Genomic DNA, 25848 nt, shown 5'->3' with positions numbered 1-25848 from the left:
TGCCTCACAGCACTGAGGTCATGGGTTCGATTCCCACCATGGCCCTAACTGTGTGGAGTTTGTGTATTCTCCCCGTACTTGCGTGGGTTTCCTCTGGGTACTCCGGTTTCCTCCCACAATCCAAAATTATACTGGTAGATTAATTGGATCCCAACAAAAATTAACCCTAGTGTGAATGAATGTGTGTGAATGAGTGTGTGTGTGTGTGTGTGTGTGTGTGTGTGTGTGTGTGTGTGTGTGTGTGTGTGTGTACATGTGGTGGGGAATATAGACTAAGTTCCACTGGGGCAGGGACTGATGTGAATGTCCAAATATTTTCTGTAAAGCGCTGCAGAATATGTGTGCGCTATATAAATAACTGGTAATAATAGTAATAATAAATAATAATACTGTAACCTCATAAGAACACCTGCGATCAGACTATAGTCACAATACATAAGTGCCATTATTCTTATAAAGCCTGAAGAGCATGCTCTGTTCACCAAGTGCTCTACTGAAAAACTACACCTAGGGTACAAGGGATTCAGATCATTCCCAAAAGGCAGAGTTTTTTTTACACCTTTTAATGCCAAACTCCATAGCACAACACTAAGGGGAACATTTACTAAGCAGTGATAAGAGTGGAGAAGTGAGCCAGTGGAGAAGTTTCCCCATCAACCAATCAGCAGCTATCATTTTATAGTATGCAAATTATAGATGTTACTTCAGTGCTGATTGGTTGCCATTGGCAACTACTTCACTGGCTCACTTCTCTGCTCTTATCACTGCTTAGTAAATGTACCCCTAAATTCTGTTGTGCATTACAAATACTACAGATGCTAGCCAAACATCAGTTGCATAAGTAAAAGAACGTCATTACTACAGCGTGGTACAAGGTTTACCTTGGCGATGTTGCCAGTGTAACCTGGTACTGATGCAAGGTGACTTTCTTGCTGCCACATTCCACTTAGATGATGTTTTAATACCAAGACATTTCTGGAAACAAAGACATAACTGTTACTACAGCAAATGACACATTACCAATACAGTAACAATTAGCTGGACATGAAGGGTGCCATACATAAACCAATGCTTAATAGTCACTTATAAAGGATTCACTGCAAAATCTACAGAAAAGTCAGTGAATTGTGCATTACTTTATAATGGCTTTCACTCTACAGGGGCAGACAGACATTGGAGGGGAGATCAGCACATACGACTCAGGACACTTACTCATCCGACGGGTTCTCTGGTGTAGACAGCGGCGTCCACCATCGCTTCACAACCGCCTGCAGCCAGTTAAGACCAACTATAACATATCTGTAAAAGAAAAGGAGGATATAGAAAGACAATGTTTAGATAGTCACTAAAACCAAACATAGAAAAACTTGTGTAAATGTTTAAGGAGTTACGGCTGAAGATTACTTGCACACAAAAAAAAAATGTCTGTATGAAGTTTTAAAGGACACGCAGACCTAGATAGATTAATTCAAAATGTAAGTCTGAGTTCAAAGATCCAGTAATTGCATAGGGAAAACTGTGCAATTAGCAGCATTTGTTGAATAAAACAGAAATGTAGGTGCGTTATGCAAAGCATTAGAGCAGTAATTTCTAAGCTAGTGTCTTATATCAATATATACATCCATTTAGCATAAAATTATACGCCTGTATAGTAAGTGTCCTTCACCATACTGCTCTATATAGTCTAAACTAGTTCCACAGTAATAAAAAAAAATAGCCATATAGTCACACACACCATGAACATTTAAAGTTGTGGGTACTAGGTTAGAGTAATAAAAATATAGGTATCCATCCTAAAAACATCCACCAAGGGCTCCGGTCAGGATTGAACCAGCACACCAATCCAATAGCCAAACATCTATTTGTCACAGTTCAGGTATAAAATCCAGCCATCTAAGCAGCACAAAGTTCCAGTAGTACATAATACTTAGCATGATAATAATCCACTGGGGATGCCTCCCCAGGTCAGCCAATTATCCCTGCAGCTGTTTCAGTCTCTCACCTTCATCAGGACACACACAAACTGAGGTGGTGGGAGGACGCATATCAACAATCGACAGGCAATACTGCCAGTACATTTGCAAATCAGGCATTTCAGCAATGTGTGGTGAGTAGTGTCGTGCACAGTGGATAATGCAAAAATTAAATGTACAACTTACTCTTCAAATTTACTTTTAAGCAGAGATTGAACCAGCGGTAAGAGATCAACACAGCAGCCAGCTGAAAGTGAAGTTTTGTCTTCTTGTAAGCTGCAATAAAAACATCAAGTTAAAGTAAAAAAAATAAAAAAAAACATAAGAATAATCATTTGCTAGTAAACCAACAATAATATATGGGGGGCAGGGGGAGAGAACCAAAAATAAAATAGGATTTTAAATACCTACCGGTAAATCCTTTTGTCGTAGTCCATAAGGGATACCGGGGCTCTCTTAGTACGATGGGTATAGACGGGGTCCAAAGGAGCCGGTTACATTTTAAATTTTCTTCAACTGGATGTGCTGGCTCCTCCCCTCTATGACCCCTCCCACAGGCAGTTATAGGTAAAATAGTGCCCGAAGGAGTATGGACATACTTGAGAGAAGGAACATAACAACGAGTGGTGAGATTCACACACCAGCACACCATAACATAAACTGACCAGCAACAGCTGGCAACCAAACAGCAACAGCTGAACAGGTAAACCTGCAGAACAAACCTGCAGAAAAGTCAACGCACTGAGGCGGGCGCCCAGTATCCCTTATGGACTACGAGAAAAGGATTTACCGGCAGGTATTTAAAATCCTATTTTCTCTAGCATCCATAAGGGATACTGGGGTTCACTTAGTACTATGGGGACGTCACATAGCTTCCAGAACGGGGCGGGAATGTGCAGAGACGTCTGCAGCACTGCTTGCCCAAACCGGGTGTTTTTCCCCAACCAGGTAGCAGCTCGGCATAGTTGCAAGGCCGGTACTCCACGAGCAGCCGCCCAGGAAGACCCCACTGATCTTGTGGAGTGGGCCTTCACAGAATGTGGAACAGGTAAGGCTGCCGAAACATAGGCCTGTTGGATAGTCAACTTAAGCCAACGAGTAATGGACTGCTTAGAAGCAGGGCAACCCATTTTCTGTGCATCACATAGCACAAACAGGGAATCTGTCTTTCTGATCCGAGCCGTCCTCTTGATGTAGATCTTCAAGGCTTGCACAGCATCCAAAGCATCCGGAGGAGCAGAAGAGCCAGAACTAGACGGAACCACAATAGGTTGGTTTAAATGGAACGCAGAGACAACTTTTGGCAGGAACTGCTGCTGAGTCCTGAGCTCTGCTCTGTCCTCGTAAAAGACCAAGTAAGGACTTTTACACGATAAGGCCGCCAATTCAAAGACACGTGTAGCAGAAGTCAGGGCCAATAACATTACCGTCTTCCACGTAAGGTACTTGACTTCTACTTTCATCAGCCGTTCAAACCAGGAGGATTGTATAAAATCCAAAACCACATTCAAATTCCAGGGTGCCGTTGGTGGCACGAAGGGAGGCTGTATGTGAAGCACTCCTTGCAAGAAGGTCTGAACCTCTGGCAATATAGCCAACTTCTTCTGGAAGAAAGCAGAGAGGGCTGAAATCTGGACCTTAAGGGAGCCCAGACATAAGCCCATATCCACACCAATCTGCAGGAAACATAAGAAACATCCCAGGCTGAATCCCGCAGGAAGATATGTGTGCTCCTCGCACCAAGAGACATATCGTTTCCAGATATGATAGCGTTTTGACGTCACAGGCTTTCTGGCTTGTACAATAGTTGCAACCACCTTTTTGGAAAGGCCTTTGTGAGCTAGGATGTTCCGCTCAACCTCCATGCCTTCAAACGAAGTCGCCGTAAGTCCGGGTAGACAAACGGTCCTTGTTGACGAAGATCGCTTCTCATTGGCAGAGGCCAAGGGTCTTTTATAGACATGTCCCGAAGGTCCGCATAGCACGCCCTTCAAGGCCAATCTGGGGCAATCAGAATTGCCTGGACTCTTTGTTTGCTGATTCGCTTTAGCACCCTGTTTCAGCGTAACTCGTGCATCCTCCAAAACTGGCAAGCTTGATTTGAAAAATCGTTGGGGAGGAGCAGTGTCGAACTCCAGCTTGTAGCCCTGAGAAATGAGGTCTCTTACCCAGTCATCCCGGCAGGTGCTTTCCCCTAGACTTGGATGAAGTGACGCAGTCGAGCTCTTATTTCGAGGTCCCCTCGGGGTGGGGAGGCACAGTCATGCTGAGGCCTTAGTGGAAGCTGAACTGGTGCTTTGTTCCCGAGAACCTGTGGCGGCTGGGTTTTCTTGTACTATCTCTGGTGCCTCTCGCTGCGGTAGAGGCGCCTCTGGCTCTTGATCTGAACCAGGCAGATCGAAAGGACTGACTAGGCGACCCCGGGTAGGAACGCCTAGCCGGCTGGGCCCCAGAGGGGAGGAACGTGTATTTTCCCGCAGTAACCTTGGAAATCCACGTATCCAACTCAACCCCGAAGAGCCATTCCCCTGAAAAAGGAAGAGACTCTACACTGCGCTTGGACTCTGCATCCGCTATCCACTGATGCAGCCACAAAGCTCTGCGCGCCGATACTGCCATAGCAGTGGTCCTAGCATTAATATTGCATATCTGCTTGAGAAAGTCACACAGGACGCGTGCAGTCTCTTGAATGTGTTTTAGGAGAGTCACCGTAGTGACCAGGGACATATTCCCCGAGAGTCCCTCTCGAATTTGAGTAGCCCAAGTATGAATGGCATGCGTCATCCCGCAGCCCGCTATGACCGGTCTTTGCGATATACCAGCCGCTGTGTAAATAGACTTCAGTGTAGTCTCTATTTTCCTATCTCCAGGGTCCTTTATAGTAAAGGAGCCCGGGGCTGGTAGTACCGCCTTTTTAGATAGGCGAGAGACCGATACGTCTACGACCGGGGGTTCTTCCCAGATTTTCCTGCCTTCAGGAGCAAATGGGAAAGTGTGTAAAAACCATTTTGTCCCTTGGTATTTCTCATCTAGATTTTTCCAGGCTAACTTAAACAGGTCAACCGATTCTGCAGAATCAGGGAAAGGGACACTAAGTTTGTAATGTGTTAAGAAAAACGACTGCTGTGCTGCAGCGTCCTCTAGACGGAGTTTTAACATGTCCCGTATAGCAAGAATGAGGGGCTCAATACCCTGTGTAGAAGGGGGAATCCCTAGTAACAAAATCCAAGTCCTCCCCCTCCTCCTGTACCTCCTCATCAGAGTCTGAGAGTAAAGCTGGTAACCCAAGTTTTTGTGGTCCTGATCTAAAGAGGAGGGTCTGTGGAGCATCTGCCCTTGCAGCTAGGTCTGCAACAGCCTGCTGTAGTTGTTGAGTTTTCTGAGTAGTAGCAGTGAGCTGAGATGACATATCTGACTTCATGGATTTTATGGTACCTAGCCAGGAAGGCTCTTGACCCTTCCCCCCAGCCCCCTCACTGAGTTGTGAGGACTGGCTGCATTGTTCACATGATATGTAACCAGATGTAGAGTGAGAGAATCTTGTGTGACATACACTGCATAATTGGTGTTTTACAGTAAACACTTATACACACAGACAAGTAATATAATAGCAAGCCTGCCCTTACTGTATGTGATAGGGAGACAGAGAGAAGAGAACAGCACACCCAAGCTGAACAGCTTCAGTGAGACTGCAAGCTGTTATATCACAGTGTAACACTGGAGTTTCAGTCCTTTTCAGGACACAGATAGTGTACAATAGCGGTGTACCTTTGCTACACCCCTGTACCAGTTTTCCTGTGTATCCCGAGTGTCTGGAGGAGCTGTATGTGCCTGCTGCTGCAGCTGTAAGCAGAGGAAGGCACCAAAACGCTGCTGGTCCCACTCTGAGGAAGCTCCGCCCCCTGTAATGGCGCCAGAGCGTCATAGATATTTATACTGGCAAAGTCTCCATAAAAGTGTAAAAACATCACAGAAATGTTAGTTTCCACTACCGCTGCCAGTGTACACAGGAGGGCTATAGCGGGCCTCCCCCGGGAGGGTCCCGTAGGCCGCCCCAGCGTTTTTGCCGCACCAAGAACCGGGGGACCACCATAGCGGGGCCCCCGGTTTGTACTAACCACTCTTCTCACCTTCAGGCTACTGTTAGGGGTGTGCGGCATGCTGCGATTGTGACCGCTAAGGCGCAGTGCCCCGCTGTACAACAATCTCTCAGGACGGTGGTCCTGCAGCGGGGAAGCAGCTCTGATGCCTGAAGAGAACGATAACCGCCGCCCCCTCCCCCTAACTCCCATGGTGCAGGTATGCTGTTGCCAAAACAACATACCAAAAATAATAAAGTTATAAAATAAACTAAAGAAAACTGTCTGGAGCTCAGAGATGTGCATCCTCTCCTGAGGGCACTTTTTTCTAAACTGTCTGTGGGAGGGGGCATAGAGGGGAGGAGCCAGCAGACCCAGTTGAAGAAATTTAAAGTGCACCGGCTCCTTTGGACCCCGTCTATAACCGTCGTACTAAGTGAACCCCAGTATCACTCTTGTGGGTGACCCCAATTAACTTTGCGGTTTACCGCAGACCGCAAAGTTTCCATCATTGGGTAGAATGGAGCTGCGCTAAGCTCCATTCTAGCCAGTGCGCTCCTCCTGATTGACAGGCTAGGAGCGCACAGCCAATCAGGAGAGCGCCATGACGTGGCGCTCCCTAATTGGCTGGCGGGACCTTCAGTGATAGAAGTCACGGGGGGCCCCGGCATTCAGGAAAAGGGGATCCATGTGTGAACATGGAACCCCTTTAGGTGCGTGGATCGGGTTTTCGGGTTTTTATTTTATTCAAGTCCCTGGATTACTTTGTAAAATAAGAGGACAGATCTTCACTGGATTGGTTGTAAGTATAATTTTATTTTTACAGGTCCTCCGTGGATTCTACATGGACAAGTGGACGCGATTCTCAGCATTGGATGTAGGCAAGTATGTGAGTGTGTAAGGGATGCGATCAAGATCCCGCCGGTCGGAATACCGACACAATCCCGACATATTCTCCCTCTGTGGGTGTCCACGACACCCATAGAGCGAGAATAAATTAGTGTGCCGAGCGTAGCGAGGCACCGTGCCCGCGGCGTGGCAAGCGCAGCGAGCCCGCAAGGGGCTGCGTTGCGCTTGCCCCCCTTTTTCTGGATTGTGTCAGTCGGGATTCCGATCGCCGGGATCCCGTCCGGCGGGAGTTCGTACTGATACCGTGTGTGTGTCTGAATAAAATTTCACTTTTACGGTGTCTCTCTTGTGGTTTTTTGGGGGTATTTTTTGTTGTTGTAGAACTACAGGTACCAGAGGGCCCGTTATTTCACCGCATGCTGGTACTTGTGGTTCTCCAAGTACCGGCTTGCGGGTGAGGCTTGCTGGGACTTACAGTTCTACGACAAAAAACAATATTCTCTTTTTACACAAAGGCTATCAGCCGGCACCAACCGTCCAGGAGTGCCTGGAACAGCCTCGGGCTTCACCCCTGGGGGCCTTGATTTAAGGGGTCCCCACTCCTCCAGGGAACCCCGGCCAGGGTAATGCCACGGCCGCAGGGACCCAAATAAAAAAAGTGTCCTCCGGCTGTGGCATTATCTCTCTGGCTAGTGGAGTCCGGTGCGGATTTAAAAAATACGGGGACCCCTGCATCTTTTGTCCCCCGTATTTTTTGAACCAGGACCGGACGCAGAGCCCGGTGCTGGTTGTATAAATATGGGGGGACCCTACGCATTTTCCCCCCTGTATTTTTACAACCAGGACCGGCTCAAAGAGCCCGAGGCTGGTTATGCTTAGGAGGGGGAACCTCACGCAATTTTTTTTATTTACTTTAACACTTTAAATACTGTACACAATGAAGCCCTGCATGGATCTCACTGATCCGGCCGGGCTTCATTGTGTGATGTCCGGCAGTGTTTTACTAATCACTCTCGTAAAACACTGCCCGATAATACGAAGGACATCTACATCGGTGAGAAAAACTCGGCAGCTTAGTAAATTGCCGAAAATGAATTAAAAAAGTTGCAGCAAAAGACGTAAAATTCGAGATTAAACTCCAATCAAATCGGCACAAACACGAATTTTAGTAAATATACCCCCGTGTCTCTATGGGCACTAAATATGGCAACGGCGAGTTTGAATAACATCAGATGTTTCTCAGAGCGAAAGTTTCTATTTTTCTGTTCTATCAACGTATAAAAATCAGTGTATCCACATGTGGTTAAGAAACAGAAATGAGACTTATTGACTCCAAAACCCTGCTGAATAACCGATAATTAGTAGTGCAAGATCCAAAATGAAAGGGATGGTAGGGAATAATTCCACAATAGTATTTGTCGATCAGGTGAACAAGCTCCCCCGAGCGAAACGTACGTCACTTCCGGAATCCCCATGACGGAGCTCCAGCAGGCTGACTCCTTTCCCGAGTGCATGATATGCACCAAGTATGGTTCCCCAGATCTTAATAGGAGACCACCATTTGGAATCTTTATCCCCGGCTCCCACTCAGCATAGACAGCGGCAGCGGGGATCCGCCCACTCCACCCTGTGTCTTGCACACAGGAGAGCTGGGCTACAGAGTCTCCGAGGACATCGGAGCTTTGGCAAGCTGTGGTATTGTATGAACATACATTAAGAAATGTCTAATGATTTAGTGCCCTATATTGTGTCTGCAGTTAATAGTTGGTTGTGACAAACCGCAGAGTCTGACCACACCATACTGAGTGCTCCATATCGTGCCTGAATTAACCATTTATATCTGGCACATCAGAATTAACTGTTTACGTGCTAATATGACCCACTAAGAAAGTCTGTAATGACACAATATATCGTGCCTACATTTTTTTGATATTCCATATTTTAGGCTCCATATTATGCCTATATTTTTCTTGGTTTACTGATATCTTTGCATATTTATACATCCGAGTTAACCATTTGTGTGTGAAAAACTCTCCCTTACCAACAGTTATGGGACTGTGACCCAGCAAATTACTACTCTGGTTTGATTACAATTACATTACGTTGAAGTGCACCACATTGTGCCTGCAGTTAAGATATTTTGTTAAATTGGAGATAACCAATTACCATATAGATAGTTATCTGTAATAAACTGCAGAACTTGACTAAACCATACTGAGTGCCTTATATTGTACCTATATCTTGTTTGGTTCTGACCACATTACGCAGATCATTCTATATTATGCCTGCATGTGTGGGATTGATGCATATTGATACATCTGAATTAACCATTTATGTGGTAGTTGGTCATTTGTAATAAACCGCAGAGCACATCTAAACTATACTGAATGCTTTATCTAGTGCCTGCATTTTGTTTGGCTCACAGATATTTTTGCATATTGATATATCTGAAGTATTTCCTTCTTTTTCACACTCTCTCATCCACAACATAGGGTTGCTCTCTGCAATGCATCAAATAGCAACAGAGGCCCCCTTGTGGACAGCAGAAGTGTAATGCTTACCTTCCTTCCCATTCTTTTTTTCATACTCACCTCATCTCTCAAGAACTCATTTCTTTTCAAAAACACTCTCTCATCCAGGTTGGGTATCCCAGTATGAATAACCCGACTATCTACAGTCATACCACACTGGAAATGCCCAATCTCATCTGATCTTGGAAGCCAAGCATTGTTGGGCCAGGTCAGTACCAGAAAGGGAGACCCTCTGGGAATACCCGGTACTGTAGTAAGGGATTCTACCCTTTTATCCAGGAAAGCAGAAGTGTACTTTTCTTCCTTCCAAACCAGAATATCTGGGCGCACAAACTCTATCATTGCCCATTCGATGGTAACAGATGGGCAAAAGCAAAAGTGACTGGTTCTTTTGACACTGTCCAGTAATTTAACAAATACTATTGTGGAATTATTCCCTACCACCCCCATCGTTTTGGATCTTGCACTACTAATTATTGATACGCAAACAGTTATTCAGCAGGGTTTTGGAGTCAATAAGCCTCTTTTCTGTTTCTTAACCACATGTGAATACACTAAATTTGTATACATTGATAGAAAGATCAGAAAAATAGAAACTTTTGCTCTGAGAAACATCTGATATTATTCAAACTCACCTTTGCCATATTTAGTCCCATAGAGACACGGAATAGGCAAACGATCAAAAGTGAGTAACATATTTAATAAGTTTAACTTTGTGTTTTGTGATCGTCTGACGTCTGACTACCTGTTGTGTAGTAAATAAAATAAGATTTTACTTACCGATAAATCTATTTCTCGGAGTCCGTAGTGGATGCTGGGGTTCCTGAAAGGACCATGGGGAATAGCGGCTCCGCAGGAGACAGGGCACAAAAAGTAAAGCTTTTCCGATCAGGTGGTGTGCACTGGCTCCTCCCCCTATGACCCTCCTCCAGACTCCAGTTAGGTACTGTGCCCGGACGAGCGTACACAATAAGGGAGGATTTTGAATCCCGGGTAAGACTCATACCAGCCACACCAATCACACCGTACAACTTGTGATCTAAACCCAGTTAACAGTATGATAACAGCGGAGCCTCTGAAAGATGGCTTCCTTTAACAATAACCCGAATTAGTTAACAAGAACTATGTACAACTTATGCAGATAATCCGCACTTGGGATGGGCGCCCAGCATCCACTACGGACTCCGAGAAATAGATTTATCGGTAAGTAAAATCTTATTTTCTCTATCGTCCTAGTGGATGCTGGGGTTCCTGAAAGGACCATGGGGATTATACCAAAGCTCCCAAACGGGCGGGAGAGTGCGGATGACTCTGCAGCACCGAATGAGAGAACTCCAGGTCCTCCTTAGCCAGAGTATCAAATTTGTAAAATTTTACAAACGTGTTCTCCCCTGACCACGTAGCTGCTCGGCAAAGTTGTAATGCCGAGACCCCTCGGGCAGCCGCCCAAGATGAGCCCACCTTCCTTGTGGAGTGGGCCTTTACAGATTTAGGCTGTGGCAAGCCTGCCACAGAATGTGCAAGTTGGATTGTGCTACAGATCCAACGAGCAATCGTCTGCTTAGACGCAGGAGCACCCATCTTGTTGGGTGCATACAATATAAACAACGAGTCAGATTTTCTGACTCCAGCTGTCCTTGCAATATATATTTTTAATGCTCTGACAACGTCCAGTAACTTGGAGTCCTCCAAGTCACTTGTAGCCGCAGGCACTACAATAGGCTGGTTCAGATGAAATGCTGACACCACCTTAGGGAGAAAATGCGGACGAGTTCGCAGTTCTGCCCTGTCCGAATGGAAAATCAGATATGGGCTTTTGTAAGATAAAGCTGCCAATTCTGACACTCTCCTGGCAGAAGCCAGGGCTAGAAGCATGGTCACTTTCCATGTGAGATATTTCAAATCCACCTTTTTTAGTGGTTCAAACCAATGAGATTTTAGGAAGTCCAAAACCACATTTAGATCCCACGGTGCCACTGGAGGCACCACAGGAGGCTGTATATGCAGCACTCCCTTAACAAAGGTCTGGACTTCAGGGACTGAAGCCAATTCTTTTTGAAAGAAAATCGACAGGGCCGAAATTTGAACCTTAATAGATCCCAATTTGAGACCCATTGACAATCCTGATTGCAGGAAATGTAGGAATCGACCCAGTTGAAATTCCTCCGTCGGAGCACTCCGATCTTCGCACCACGCAACATATTTTCGCCAAATTAGGTGATAATGTTGCACGGTTACTTCCTTCCTTGCTTTAATCAAAGTAGGAATGACTTCTTCCGGCATGCCTCTTTCCTTTAGGATCCGGCGTTCAACCGCCATGCCGTCAAACGCAGCCGCGGTAAGTCTTGAAACAGACAGGGACCCTGCTGAAGCAAGTCCCTCCTTAGAGGTAGAGGCCACGGATCTTCCGTGATCATCTCTTGAAGTTCCGGGTACCAAGTCCTCCTTGGCCAATCCGGAACCACTAGTATCGTTCTTACGCCTCTTTGCCGTATAATTCAATACTTTTGGTATGAGAGGCAGAGGAGGAAACACATACACCGACTGGTACACCCAAGGCGTTACCAGCGCGTCCACAGCTATTGCCTGCGGATCTCTTGACCTGGCGCAATACCTGTCCAGTTTTTTGTTGAGGCGAGACGCCATCATGTCCACCATTGGTCTTTCCCAACGGGTTACCAGCATGTGGAAGACTTCTGGATGAAGTCCCCACTCTCCCGGGTGAAGATCGTGTCTGCTGAGGAAGTCTGCTTCCCAGTTGTCCACTCCCGGGATGAACACTGCTGACAGTGCTATCACATGATTCTCTGCCCAGCGAAGAATCCTTGCAGCTTCTGCCATTGCCCTCCTGCTTCTTGTGCCGCCCTGTCTGTTCACATGGGCGACTGCCGTGATGTTGTCCGACTGGATCAATACCGGTTTTCCCTGAAGCAGAGGTTCTGCCTGGTTTAGAGCATTGTATATTGCTCTTAGTTCCAGAATGTTTATGTGAAGAGACGTTTCCAGGCTCGTCCATACTCCCTGGAAGTTTCTTCCTTGTGTGACTGCTCCCCAGCCTCTCAGGCTGGCGTCCGTGGTCACCAGGATCCAATCCTGTATGCCGAATCTGCGGCCCTCCAATAGATGAGCACTCTGCAACCACCACAGAAGAGACACCCTTGTCCTTGGAGACAGGGTTATCCGTAGGTGCATCTGAAGATGCGACCCTGACCATTTTTCCAACAGATCCCTTTGGAAAATTCTTGCGTGGAATCTGCCGAATGGAATCGCTTCGTAAGAAGCCACCATTTTTCCCAGGACTCTTGTGCATTGATGTACAGACACCTTTCCTGGTTTTAGGAGGTTCCTGACAAGCTCGGATAACTCCTTGGCTTTTTCCTCCGGGAGAAAAACCTTTTTCTGAACCGTGTCCAGAATCATCCCTAGGAACAGCAGACGAGTTGTCGGCATTAACTGGGATTTTGGAATATTCAGAATCCACCCGTGCTGTTTTAGCACTTCTTGAGACAGTGCTAATCCCATCTCTAGCTGTTCTCTGGACCTCGCCCTTATTAGGAGATCGTCCAAGTATGGGATAATTAATACGCCTTTTCTTCGAAGAAGAATCATCATCTCGGCCATTACCTTTGTAAAGATCCGAGGTGCCGTGGACAATCCGAACGGCAGCGTCTGAAACTGATAGTGACAGTTTTGTACAACGAACCTGAGGTACCCCTGGTGTGAGGGGTAAATTGGAACGTGGAGATACGCATCCTTGATGTCCAAGGATACCATAAAGTTCCCCTCTTCCAGGTTCGCTATCACTGCTCTGAGTGACTCCATTTTGAACTTGAACTTCTTTATGTACAGGTTCAAGGACTTCAGATTTAGAATAGGCCTTACCGAGCCATCCGGCTTCGGTACCACAAAAAGAGTGGAATAATACCCCTTCCCTTGTTGCAGAAGAGGTACCTTGACTATCACCTGCTGAGAGTACAGCTTGTGAATGGCTTCCAACACCGTCTCCCTTTCGGAGGGGGACGTTGGTAAAGCAGACCTCAGGAAACGGCGAGGTGGATCTGTCTCTAATTCCAACCTGTATCCCTGAGATATTATCTGCAGGATCCAGGGATCTACTTGCGAGTGAGCCCACTGCGCGCTGTAATTTTTGAGACGACCGCCCACCGTCCCCGAGTCCGCTTGAGAAGCCCCAGCGTCATGCTGAGGCTTTTGTAGAAGCCGGGGAGGGCTTCTGATCCTGGGAAGGAGCTGCGTGTTGCTGTCTCTTCCCTCGACCTTTGCCTCGTGGCAAATATGAATAGCCCTTTGCTCTCTTATTTTTAAAGGAACGAAAGGGCTGCGGTTGAAAAGTCGGTGCCTTTTTCTGTTGGGGAGTGACTTGAGGTAGAAAGGTGGATTTCCCGGCTGTAGCCGTGGCCACCAAATCTGATAGACCGACTCCAAATAACTCCTCCCCCTTATACGGCAAAACTTCCATATGCCGTTTTGAATCCGCATCGCCTGTCCACTGTCGCGTCCATAAAGCTCTTCTGGCCGAAATGGACATAGCACTTACCCGTGATGCCAGTGTGCATATATCCCTCTGTGCATCACGCATATAAAGAAATGCATCCTTTATTTGTTCTAACGACAGTAGAATATTGTCCCTGTCCAGGGTATCAATATTTTCAATCAGGGATTCTGACCAAACTACCCCCGCACTGCCCATCCAGGCAGTTGCTACAGCTGGTCGTAGTATAACACCTGCATGTGTGTATATACTTTTTTGGATATTTTCCATCCTCCTATCTGATGGATCTTTAAGTGCGGCCGTCTCAGGAGAGGGTAACGCCACTTGTTTAGATAAGCGTGTTAGCGCCTTGTCCACCCTAGGAGGTGTTTCCCAGCGCTCCCTAACCTCTGGCGGGAAAGGGTATAATGCCAATAATTTCTTTGAAATTATCAGCTTTTTATCAGGGGCAACCCACGCTTCATTACACACGTCATTTAGTTCTTCTGATTCAGGAAAAACTATAGGTAGTTTTTTCATACCCCACATAATACCCTGTTTAGTGGTACCTGTAGTATCAGCTAAATGTAACGCCTCCTTCATTGCCAAAATCATATAACGTGTGGCCCTACTGGAAAATACGGTTGATTCGTCACCGTCACCACTGGAGTCATCGCCTGTGTCTGGGTCTGTGTCGACCGACTGAGGCAAAGGGCGTTTCACAGCCCCTGACGGTGTTTGAGTCGCCTGGACAGGCACTAATTGATTGTCCGGCCGTCTCATGTCGTCAAACGACTGCTTTAGCGTGTTGACACTATCCCGTAGTTCCATAAATAAAGGCATCCATTCTGGTGTCGACCCCCTAGGAGGTGACATCCCCATATTTGGCAATTGCTCCGCCTCCACACCAATATCGTCCTCATACATGTCGACACACACGTACCGACACACAGCAGACACACAGGGAATGCTCCTAATGAAGACAGGACCCACTAGCCCTTTGGGGAGACAGAGGGAGAGTTTGCCAGCACACACCAAAAGCGCTATATATATATCAGGGATAGCCTTATAATAAGTGCTCCCCTATAGCTGCTTTGTTATATAAAAATATCGCCATAAATTTGCCCCCCCTCTCTGTTTTACCCTGTTTCTGTAGTGCAGTGCAGGGGAGAGACCTGGGAGCCGTCCTGACCAGCGGAGCTGTGAGAGGAAATGGCGCCGTGTGCTGAGGAGATAGGCCCCGCCCCTTTTCCGGCGGGCTCGTCTCCCGCTATTTTGAGAAATCAGGCAGGGGTTAAATATCTCCATATAGCCTCTAGGGCTATATGTGAGGTATTTTTAGCCTTTATAGGTACTCATTTTGCCTCCCAGGGCGCCCCCCTCCCAGCGCCCTGCACCCTCAGTGACTGCCGTGTGAAGTGTGCTGAGAGGAAAATGGCGCACAGCTGCAGTGCTGTGCGCTACCTTTAGAAGACTGCAGGAGTCTTCAGCCGCCGATTCTGGACCTCTTCTGTCTTCAGCATCTGCAAGGGGGCCGGCGGCGCGGCTCCGGTGACCATCCAGGCTGTACCTGTGATCGTCCCTCTGGAGCTTGATGTCCAGTAGCCAAGAAGCCAATCCATCCTGCACGCAGGTGAGTTGACTCCTTCTCCCCTCAGTCCCTCGCTGCAGTGATCCTGTTGCCAGCAGGAATCACTGTAACATAAAAAACCTAGCTAAACTTTCTCTAAGCAGCTCTTTAGGAGAGCCACCTAGATTGCACCCTTCTCGGCCGGGCACAAAAATCTAACTGGAGTCTGGAGGAGGGTCATAGGGGGAGGAGCCAGTGCACACCACCTGATCGGAAAAGCTTTACTTTTTGTGCCCTGTCTCCTGCGGAGCCGCTATTCCCCATGGTCCTTTCAGGAACCCCAGCATCCACTAGGACGATAGAGAAATCAAGTTTTAAATTACAGTTACACCTCTGTGTAATCATAATTTCCAATAATACTTAATATACATATTATACTACAGGTTGAGTATCCCTTATCCAAAATCCCATTATATCTCTATCTCTCTCTATACTGAAAAATGTGGGATTTTGATTTTTGGATAAGGGATACTCAACCTGTATTTCATTTAGAGAGTGCCCCAGAAAGACTCAACAAGTCTTCTTGCTTCTATTCCCCATTAAATAGTTTGTTCTGAACTAACTTCTGGGAGCACCACCAACCACCCTCGAGGCAGAGTCAGCAGCAATACATTGGTTATTACAAATATTCTTTCTATTCTTAATTGATTTTTTTTGAAAATTGCAATCCAATCCAGTGAAGATTCCAAACCCCAATCCTTTTCAGTGTTATGCAGTGGCTCTATGTAAATAAGTAATAAAGTGGGAATTACCTGTTTGTCAAAACTGGAAGACAATCTGCTATCACCCCTAAATCTTGCATCCTGTGGAGACAGGAGGAGTATCAGCTATACGTACTAATTAAACATTCTATTCTTTTTTATGGTACAGGAGAAGAAAAAATACAGAATACTGGGCCAAAAGAACTATTACATAAAGCAAAGAAAAAAAAAAAAAACAGACAAAAAAAAAAACCTACTGTAAACATCAAATTGACTATTTTCCAATGCACTACTAATACCCCTTTACCATCACAAAAATAACTCCGTATCGGCACGGCATATTTCCGGGTCGACACGGGTCAGTGTGCGATGTGAAAGGGCCCCATGAGAATTCCCGGGTCGCCTGACCCGGTAAATCAACCCGGGTAATAAGAAGGGTTATTCCTGAGTTGAATACCAGGTCAGTGGCAGCGTAAACAGGTTCCCGGGTCGACCTGTTTACTACATGGGGAGAGGCGGCGCAGAGATGAGCTCATCTCCCAGCGCCGCCTTCACCCCGGCTCCGCCCCCCGCTGCTATGGCAACCGACCCGGCATATTGCCGGGTCGGAAAGCCAGCGCAGAGGCTCCAATGCCGGATCCCACCCGGGTAAGGACCAGATTCCAATTCCCGAGTGGGATCCGGCATTGGAGATCTGAAAGGGGTATAAATGATGTGCAAAAGTTTTGGAAAGTAAATCTAGTGACATTGTTCTTAAGGTTGATGAGAAACAAAAAACAAAAAACAAAGCTTAAACAGTATATGATGAATCTTTTTCACTCTTCCCTAAGAGACTATTAAAAGGACACCTAATATAATTTATGGATTCATAAAAATTCCTAAAAGATTCCGAAAAATGTGTACATATAATGAACAAAAGCTGAAACAGAAATGCATGGTTTGTCTAATTTGTTCTTTTGTCAGCCACTACAGTACAGTACTTTGGGCAGATGTATTAAGCCTGGAGAAAAGATAAAGCAGTCATAAGTGTAAGGTGATAACGCACCAGCCAATCAGCACCTGTCATTTTTCAAATCCGTAATGATTGGCTGGTGCTTTATCACCTTGTACTTATCACTTCTATATCCCCTCTCCAGGCTCAATACATCTGCCCCTTTGTATTAGATGTCACAATGTACATGCACCATCATTTTTCTAGCCATACACTGGGGGTAGATTTAAAAATGACATATTGCAAAGCACGTACTGCAGAGAACAGACAAATACAGAATAATCTGCAACAAAGCTAAGAGTGAGCTTTATACATCAGCAGTTCCTCGCAGAACCTTATCTGGACTACAATCAGCCTTATGCAAAAAAAAATAATAATAATAATAATAATTACACATTTTATATATATATATATATATATATATATATATATATATATATATATATAATAAGAATTTACTTACCGATAATTCTATTTCTCATAGTCCGTAGTGGATGCTGGGGACTCCGAAAGGACCATGGGGAATAGCGGCTCCGCAGGAGACTGGGCACAAAAGTAAAAAGCTTTAGGACTACCTGGTGTGCACTGGCTCCTCCCCCTATGACCCTCCTCCAAGCCTCAGTTAGGATACTGTGCCCGGACGAGCGTACACAATAAGGAAGGATTTTGAATCCCGGGTAAGACTCATACCAGCCACACCAATCACACCGTACAACTTGTGATCTGAACCCAGTTAACAGCATGATAACAGAAGGAGCCTCCGAAAAGATGGCTCACAATAACAATAACTATGTACAAGTAATGCAGACAATCCGCACTTGGGATGGGCGCCCAGCATCCACTACGGACTATGAGAAATAGAATTATCGGTAAGTAAATTCTTATTTTCTCTAACGTCCTAGTGGATGCTGGGGACTCCGAAAGGACCATGGGGATTATACCAAAGCTCCCAAACGGGCGGGAGAGTGCGGATGACTCTGCAGCACCGAATGAGAGAACTCCAGGTCCTCCTCAGCCAGGGTATCAAATTTGTAGAATTTAGCAAACATGTTTGCCCCTGACCAAGTAGCTGCTCGGCAAAGTTGTAAAGCCGAGACCCCTCGGGCAGCCGCCCAAGATGAGCCCACTTTCCGTGTGGAATGGGCTTTTACAGATTTTGTCTGTGGCAGGCCTGCCACAGAATGTGCAAGCTGAATTGTACTACAAATCCAACGAGCAATCGTCTGCTTAGAAGCAGGAGCACCCAGCTTGTTGGGTGCATACAGGATAAACAGCGAATCAGATTTTCTGACTCCAGCCGTCCTGGAAACATATATTTTCAGGGCCCTGACTACGTCCAGCAACTTGGAATCCTCCAAGTCCCTAGTAGCCGCAGGCACCACAATAGGCTGGTTTAAGTGAAAAGCTGAAACCACCTTAGGGAGAAATTGAGGACGAGTCCTCAATTCTGCCCTGTCCGTATGAAAAATTAGGTAAGGGCTTTTATAGGATAAAGCCGCCAATTCTGAGACACGCCTGGCTGAAGCCAGGGCTAACAGCATTACCACTTTCCATGTGAGATATTTTAAGTCCACAGTGGTGAGTGGTTCAAACCAATGTGATTTTAGGAATCCCAAAACTACATTGAGATCCCAAGGTGCCACTGGAGGCACAAAAGGAGGCTGTATATGCAGTACTCCCTTGACAAACGTCTGAACTTCAGGAACAGAAGCCAGTTCTTTTTGGAAGAATATTGACAGGGCCGAAATTTGAACCTTAATGGACCCTAATTTGAGGCCCATAGACAGTCCTGTTTGCAGGAAATGCAGGAAACGACCCAGTTGAAATTCCTCGGTAGGGGCCTTCCTGGCCTCGCACCACGCAACATATTTACGCCAAATACGGTGATAATGTTGTACGGTTACATCCTTCCTGGCTTTGATCAGGGTAGGGATGACTTCATCCGGAATGCCTTTTTCCTTCAGGATCCGGCGTTCAACCGCCATGCCGTCAAACGCAGCCGCGGTAAGTCTTGGAACAGACATGGTCCCTGCTGGAGCAGGTCCTTTCTTAGAGGTAGAGGCCACGGGTCTTCCGTGAGCATCTCTTGAATTTCCGGGTACCAAGTCCTTCTTGGCCAATCCGGAGCCACGAGTATAGTCTTTACTCCTCTCCTTCTTATGATTCTCAGTACTTTTGGTATGAGAGGAAGAGGAGGGAACACATACACTGACTGGTACACCCACGGTGTTACCAGAGCGTCCACAGCTATTGCCTGAGGGTCCCTTGACCTGGCGCAATATCTGTCCAGTTTTTTGTTGAGCCGGGACGCCATCATGTCCACCTTTGGTTTTTCCCAACGGTTCACAATCATGTGGAAGACTTCTGGGTGAAGTCCCCACTCCCCCGGGTGAAGATCGTGTCTGCTGAGGAAGTCTGCTTCCCAGTTGTCCACTCCCGGAATGAACACTGCTGACAGTGCTATCACATGATTCTCCGCCCAGCGAAGAATCCTTGCCACTTCCATCATTGCCCTCCTGCTTCTTGTGCCGCCCTGTCTGTTTACGTGGGCGACTGCCGTGATGTTGTCCGACTGGATCAACACCGGCTGACCCTGAAGCAGAGGTCTTGCCTGACTTAGGGCATTGTAAATGGCCCTTAGTTCCAGGATATTTATGTGAAGTGACGTTTCCATGCTTGACCACAAGCCCTGGAAATTTCTTCCCTGTGTGACTGCTCCCCAGCCTCTCAGGCTGGCATCCGTGGTCACCAGGACCCAATCCTGAATGCCGAATCTGCGGCCCTCTAGGAGATGAGCACTCTGTAACCACCACAGGAGAGACACCCTTGTCCTTGAAGACAGGATTATCCGCTGATGCATTTGAAGATGCGATCCGGACCATTTGTCCAGCAGATCCCACTGAAAAGTTCTTGCGTGGAATCTGCCGAATGGAATCGCTTCGTAAGAAGCCACCATCTTTCCCAGGACCCTTGTGCATTGATGTACTGACACTTGGCCTGGTCTTAGGAGGTTCCTGACTAGGTCGGATAACTCCTTGGCCTTCTCCTCCGGGAGAAACACCTTTTTCTGTACTGTGTCCAGAATCATCCCTAGGAACAGCAGACGTGTCGTCGGAATCAGCTGCGATTTTGGAATATTTAGAATCCATCCGTGCTGTCGTAGTACTACTTGAGATAGTGCTACTCCGACCTCTAACTGTTCTCTGGACCTTGCCCTTATCAGGAGATCGTCCAAGTAAGGGATAATTAAGACGCCTTTTCTTCGAAGAAGAATCATCATTTCGCCCATTACCTTGGTAAAGACCCGGGGTGCCGTTGGCAATCCAAACGGCAGCGTCTGAAACTGATAGTGACAGTTCTGTACCACAAACCTGAGGTACCCTTGGTGAGAAGGGCAAATTGGGACATGGAGGTAAGCATCCTTGATGTCCAGAGACACCATATAGTCCCCTTCTTCCAGTTCGCTATCACTGCTCTGAGTGACTCCATCTTGAACTTGAACCTTTTTATGTAAGTGTTCAAGGATTTCAGATTTAAAATGGGTCTCACCGAGCCGTCCGGCTTCGGTACCACAAACAGCGTGGAATAATACCCCTTTCCCTGTTGTAGGAGGGGTACCTTGATTATCACCTGCTGGGAATACAGCTTGTGAATGGCTTCCAATACCGCCTCCCTGTCGGGGGGAGACGTTGGTAAAGCAGACTTCAGGAACCGGCGAGGGGGAGACGTCTCGAATTCCAATTTGTACCCCTGAGATACTACCTGCAGGATCCAGGGGTCCACTTGCGAGTGAGCCCACTGCGCGCTGAAATTCTTGAGACGGGCCCCCACCGTGCCTGAGTCCGCTTGTAAGGCCCCAGCGTCATGCTGAGGACTTGGCAGAAGCGGGGGAGGGCTTCTGTTCGTGGGAAGAGGCTGTCTGCTGCAGTCTTTTTCCCCTTCCTCTGCCCCGGGGCAGATATGAGTGGCCTTTTGCCCGCTTGCCCTTATGGGGACGAAAGGACTGAGCCTGAAAAGACGGTATCTTTTTCTGCTGCGAGGTGACTTGGGGTAAAAAGGTGGATTTTCCAGCCGTTGCCGTGGCCACCAGGTCCGATAGACCGACCCCAAATAACTCCTCCCCTTTATACGGCAATACTTCCATATGCCGTTTGGAATCCGCATCCCCTGACCACTGTCGCGTCCATAATCCTCTTCTGGCAGAAATGGACATCGCACTTACTCTTGATGCCAGAGTGCAAATATCCCTCTGTGCATCTCGCATGTATAGAAATGCATCCTTTAAATGCTCTATAGTCAATAATATATTGTCCCTATCCAGGGTATCAATATTTTCAGTCAGGGAATCCGACCAAGCCACCCCAGCACTGCACATCCAGGCTGAGGCGATTGCTGGTCGCAGTATAATACCAGTATGTGTGTATATACTTTTAAGGATTTTTTCCAGCTTCCTATCAGCTGGTTCCTTGAGGGCGGCCGTATCAGGAGACGGTAACGCCACTTGTTTTGATAAGCGTGTGAGCGCCTTATCTACGCTAGGGGGTGTTTCCCAACGCGCCCTAACCTCTGGCGGGAAAGGGTATAATGCCAATAACTTTTTAGAAATTAGCAGTTTTTTATCGGGGGAAACCCACGCTTCATCACACACCTCATTTAATTCATCTGATTCGGGAAAAACTACGGGTAGTTTTTTCACACCCCACATAATACCCTTTTTTGTGGTACTTGTAGTATCAGAAATGTTCAAAACCTCCTTCATTGCCGTGATCATGTAACGTGTGGCCCTACTGGAAAATACGTTTGTTTCCTCACCGTCGACACTGGAGTCAGTGTCCGTGTCTGTATCGACCTGAGGTAACGGGCGCTTTAGAGCCCCTGACGGTGTTTGAGACGCCTGTACAGGTATTAACTGATTTGCCGGCTGTCTCATGTCGTCAACAGTCTTTTGTAAAGTGCTGACACTATCACGTAATTCTTTCCATAAGACCATCCAGTCAGGTGTCGACTCCCTAGGGGGTGACATCACTAACACAGGCAATTGCTCCGCCTCCACACCATTTTCCTCCTCATACATGTCGACACAACGTACCGACACAGCACACACACAGGGAATGCTCTGATAGAGGACAGGACCCCACTACCCCTTTGGGGAGACAGAGGGAGAGTTTCTTCACCGTCGACACTAGATTCGGTGTCCGTGTCTGGGTCTGTGTCGACTGACTGAGGTAAAGGGCGTTTTACAGCCCCTGACGGTGTCTGAGACGCCTGGACAGGTACTAACTGGTTTGCCGGCCGTCTCATGTCGTCAACTGATTCTTGTAACGTGCTGACATTATCACGTAATTCCATAAACAAAGCCATCCATTCCGGTGTCGACTCCCTAGGGGGTGACATCACCATTACCGGCAATTGCTCCGCCTCCACACCAGCATCGTCCTCATACATGTCGACACACACGTACCGACACACAGCAGACACACAGGGAATGCTCTTATCGAAGAGAGGACCCCACTAGCCCTTTGGGGAGACAGAGGGAGAGTTTGCCAGCACACACCAGAGCGCTATATATATACAGGGATAACCTTATATAAGTGTTTTTCCCTAATATAGCTGCTGTATATATTTATATGCCAATTTAGTGCCCCCCCTCTCTTGTTTTACCCTGTTTCTGTAGTGCAGGACTGCAGGGGAGAGTCAGGGAGCCTTCCTCCAACGGAGCTGTGAGGAAAAAATGTCGCCAGTGTGCTGAGGAGATAGGCCGCCGAAAAAGGGGCGGAGCCTTTCTCCCACTTTTTTATGTAAAAATAGGCAGGGGTTAAATACATCCATATAGCCCAGGAGCTATATGTGATGTATTTTTTTGCCAAAAAAGGTGTTTTTATTGCGTCTCAGGGCGCCCCCCCCCCCCCCCAGCGCCCTGCACCCTCAGTGACCGGAGTGTGAAGTGTGCTGAGAGCAATGGCGCACAGCTGCGGTGCTGTGCGCTACCTTAGTGAAGACAGGACGTCTTCTGCCGCCGATTTTCCGGACCTCTTCAGTCTTCTGGCTCTGTAAGGGGGACGGCGGCGCGGCTCCGGGACCCATCCATGGCTGGGCCTGTGATCGTCCCTCTGGAGCTAATGTCCAGTAGCCTAAGAAGCCCAATCCACTCTGCATGCAGGTGAGTTCGCTTCTTCTCCCCTTAGTCCCTCGATGCAGTGAGCCTGTTGCCAGCAGGTCTCACTGAAAATAAAAAAAAAAAAGAATTTACTTACCGATAATTCTATTTCTCGGAGTCCGTAGTGGATGCTGGGGTTCCTGAAAGGACCATGGGGAATAGCGGCTCCGCAGGAGACAGGGCACAAAAAGTAAAGCTTTCCGATCAGGTGGTGTGCACTGGCTCCTCCCCCTATGACCCTCCTCCAAGCCTCAGTTAGGTACTGTGCCCGGACGAGCGTACACAATAAGGGAGGAATTTTGAATCCCGGGTAAGACTCATACCAGCCACACCAATCACACCGTACAACTTGTGATCAAAACCCAGTTAACAGTATGATAACAGAGGAGCCTCTGAAGATGGCTTCCTAAACAATAACCCGAATTAGTTAACAATAACTATGTACAATTATTGCAGATAATCCGCACTTGGGATGGGCGCCCAGCATCCACTACGGACTCCGAGAAATAGAATTATCGGTAAGTAAATTCTTATTTTCTCTATCGTCCTAGTGGATGCTGGGGTTCCTGAAAGGACCATGGGGATTATACCAAAGCTCCCAAACGGGCGGGAGAGTGCGGATGACTCTGCAGCACCGAATGAGAGAACTCCAGGTCCTCCTTAGCCAGAGTATCAAATTTGTAAAATTTTACAAACGTGTTCTCCCCTGACCACGTAGCTGCTCGGCAAAGTTGTAATGCCGAGACCCCTCGGGCAGCCGCCCAAGATGAGCCCACCTTCCTTGTGGAGTGGGCCTTAACAGATTTAGGCTGTGGCAGGCCTGCCACAGAATGTGCAAGTTGGATTGTGCTACAGATCCAACGAGCAATCGTCTGCTTAGACGCAGGAGCACCCATCTTGTTGGGTGCATACAATATAAACAACGAGTCAGATTTTCTGACTCCAGCTGTCCTTGCAATATATATTTTTAATGCTCTGACAACGTCCAGTAACTTGGAGTCCTCCAAGTCACTTGTAGCCGCAGGCACTACAATAGGCTGGTTCAGATGAAATGCTGACACCACCTTAGGGAGAAAATGCGGACGAGTCCGCAGTTCTGCCCTGTCCGAATGGAAAATCAGATATGGGCTTTTGTAAGATAAAGCTGCCAGTTCTGACACTCTCCTGGCCGAAGCCAGGGCTAGTAACATGGTCACTTTCCATGTGAGATATTTTAAATCCACCTTTTTTAGTGGTTCAAACCAATGAGATTTTAGAAATTCCAAAACCACATTGAGATCCCACGGTGCCACTGGAGGCACCACAGGAGGCTGTATATGCAGCACTCCCTTAACAAAAGTCTGGACTTCAGGAACTGAAGCCAATTCTTTTTGAAAGAAAATCGACAGGGCCGAAATTTGAACCTTAATAGATCCCAATTTGAGACCCATAGACAATCCTGATTGCAGGAAATGTAGGAATCGACCCAGTTGAAATTCCTCCGTCGGAGCACTCCGATCCTCGCACCACGCAACATATCTTCGCCAAATGCGGTGATAGTGTTGCACGGTTACTTCCTTCCTTGCTTTAATCAAAGTAGGAATGACTTCTTCCGGCATGCCTTTTTCCTTTAGGATCCGGCGTTCAACCGCCATGCCGTCAAACGCAGCCGCGGTAAGTCTTGAAACAGACAGGGACCCTGCTGAAGCAAGTCCCTCCTTAGAGGTAGAGGCCACGGATCTTCCGTGATCATCTCTTGAAGTTCCGGGTACCAAGTCCTTCTTGGCCAATCCGGAACCACTAGTATCGTTCTTACGCCTCTTTGCCGTATAATTCTCAATACTTTTGGTATGAGAGGCAGAGGAGGAAACACATACACCGACTGGTACACCCAAGGCGTTACCAGCGCGTCCACAGCTATTGCCTGCGGATCTCTTGACCTGGCGCAATACCTGTCCAGTTTTTTGTTGAGGCGAGACGCCATCATGTCCACCTTTTTCAATGGTTCAAACCAATGGGATTTGAGGAAATCTAAAACTACATTTAGATCCCACGGTGCCACCGGAGGCACCACAGGAGGCTGTATATGCAGTACTCCTTTAACAAAAGTCTGTACCTCAGGAACTGAGGCCAATTCTTTTTGGAAGAATATTGACAGGGCCGAAATTTGAACCTTAATAGATCTCAATTTGAGACCCATAGACAATCCTGATTGTAGGAAATGTAGGAAACGACCCAGTTGAAATTCCTCCGTCGGAACACTCCGATCCTCGCACCACGCGACATATTTTCGCCAAATGCGGTGATAATGTTTCGCGGTGACTTCCTTCCTTGCCTTAATCAAGGTAGGAATGACTTCTTCTGGAATGCCTTTCCCTTTTAGGATCTGGCGTTCAAACGCCATGCCGTCAAACGCAGCCGCGGTAAGTCTTGAAAGAGACAGGGACCCTGTTGTAGCAGGTCCCTTCT

The 25848-nt window shown here is 47.2% G+C and overlaps 1 protein-coding gene and 1 pseudogene across 2 annotated transcripts in view; one reads left to right on the top strand and one right to left on the bottom strand.

Moving 5' to 3' along the window:
• The window catches only part of KATNBL1 (katanin regulatory subunit B1 like 1), an 82451-nt gene that overhangs the window by 1306 nt on the left and 55297 nt on the right, over positions 1–25848 (bottom strand). For both annotated transcript variants that reach the window (XM_063948198.1, XM_063948199.1), the window contains exons 6-9: positions 16304–16354; positions 2160–2249; positions 1213–1299; positions 882–975 (exon numbers count right to left, since the gene is read on the bottom strand). In XM_063948198.1, coding sequence (XP_063804268.1) covers positions 882–975; positions 1213–1299; positions 2160–2249; positions 16304–16354 — 322 coding nt within the window. The remainder of the gene's footprint in view (positions 1–881; positions 976–1212; positions 1300–2159; positions 2250–16303; positions 16355–25848) is intronic.
• Positions 9571–9689, top strand: LOC134981821 (5S ribosomal RNA; annotated as a pseudogene).

Source organism: Pseudophryne corroboree, chromosome 12, assembly GCF_028390025.1.
Source record: "Pseudophryne corroboree isolate aPseCor3 chromosome 12, aPseCor3.hap2, whole genome shotgun sequence".
NCBI classification, from domain to species: domain Eukaryota; kingdom Metazoa; phylum Chordata; class Amphibia; order Anura; family Myobatrachidae; genus Pseudophryne; species Pseudophryne corroboree.
The sequence above is the reverse complement of the archived record's forward strand: the minus strand, read 5'-3'. Positions and strand labels throughout refer to the sequence as shown.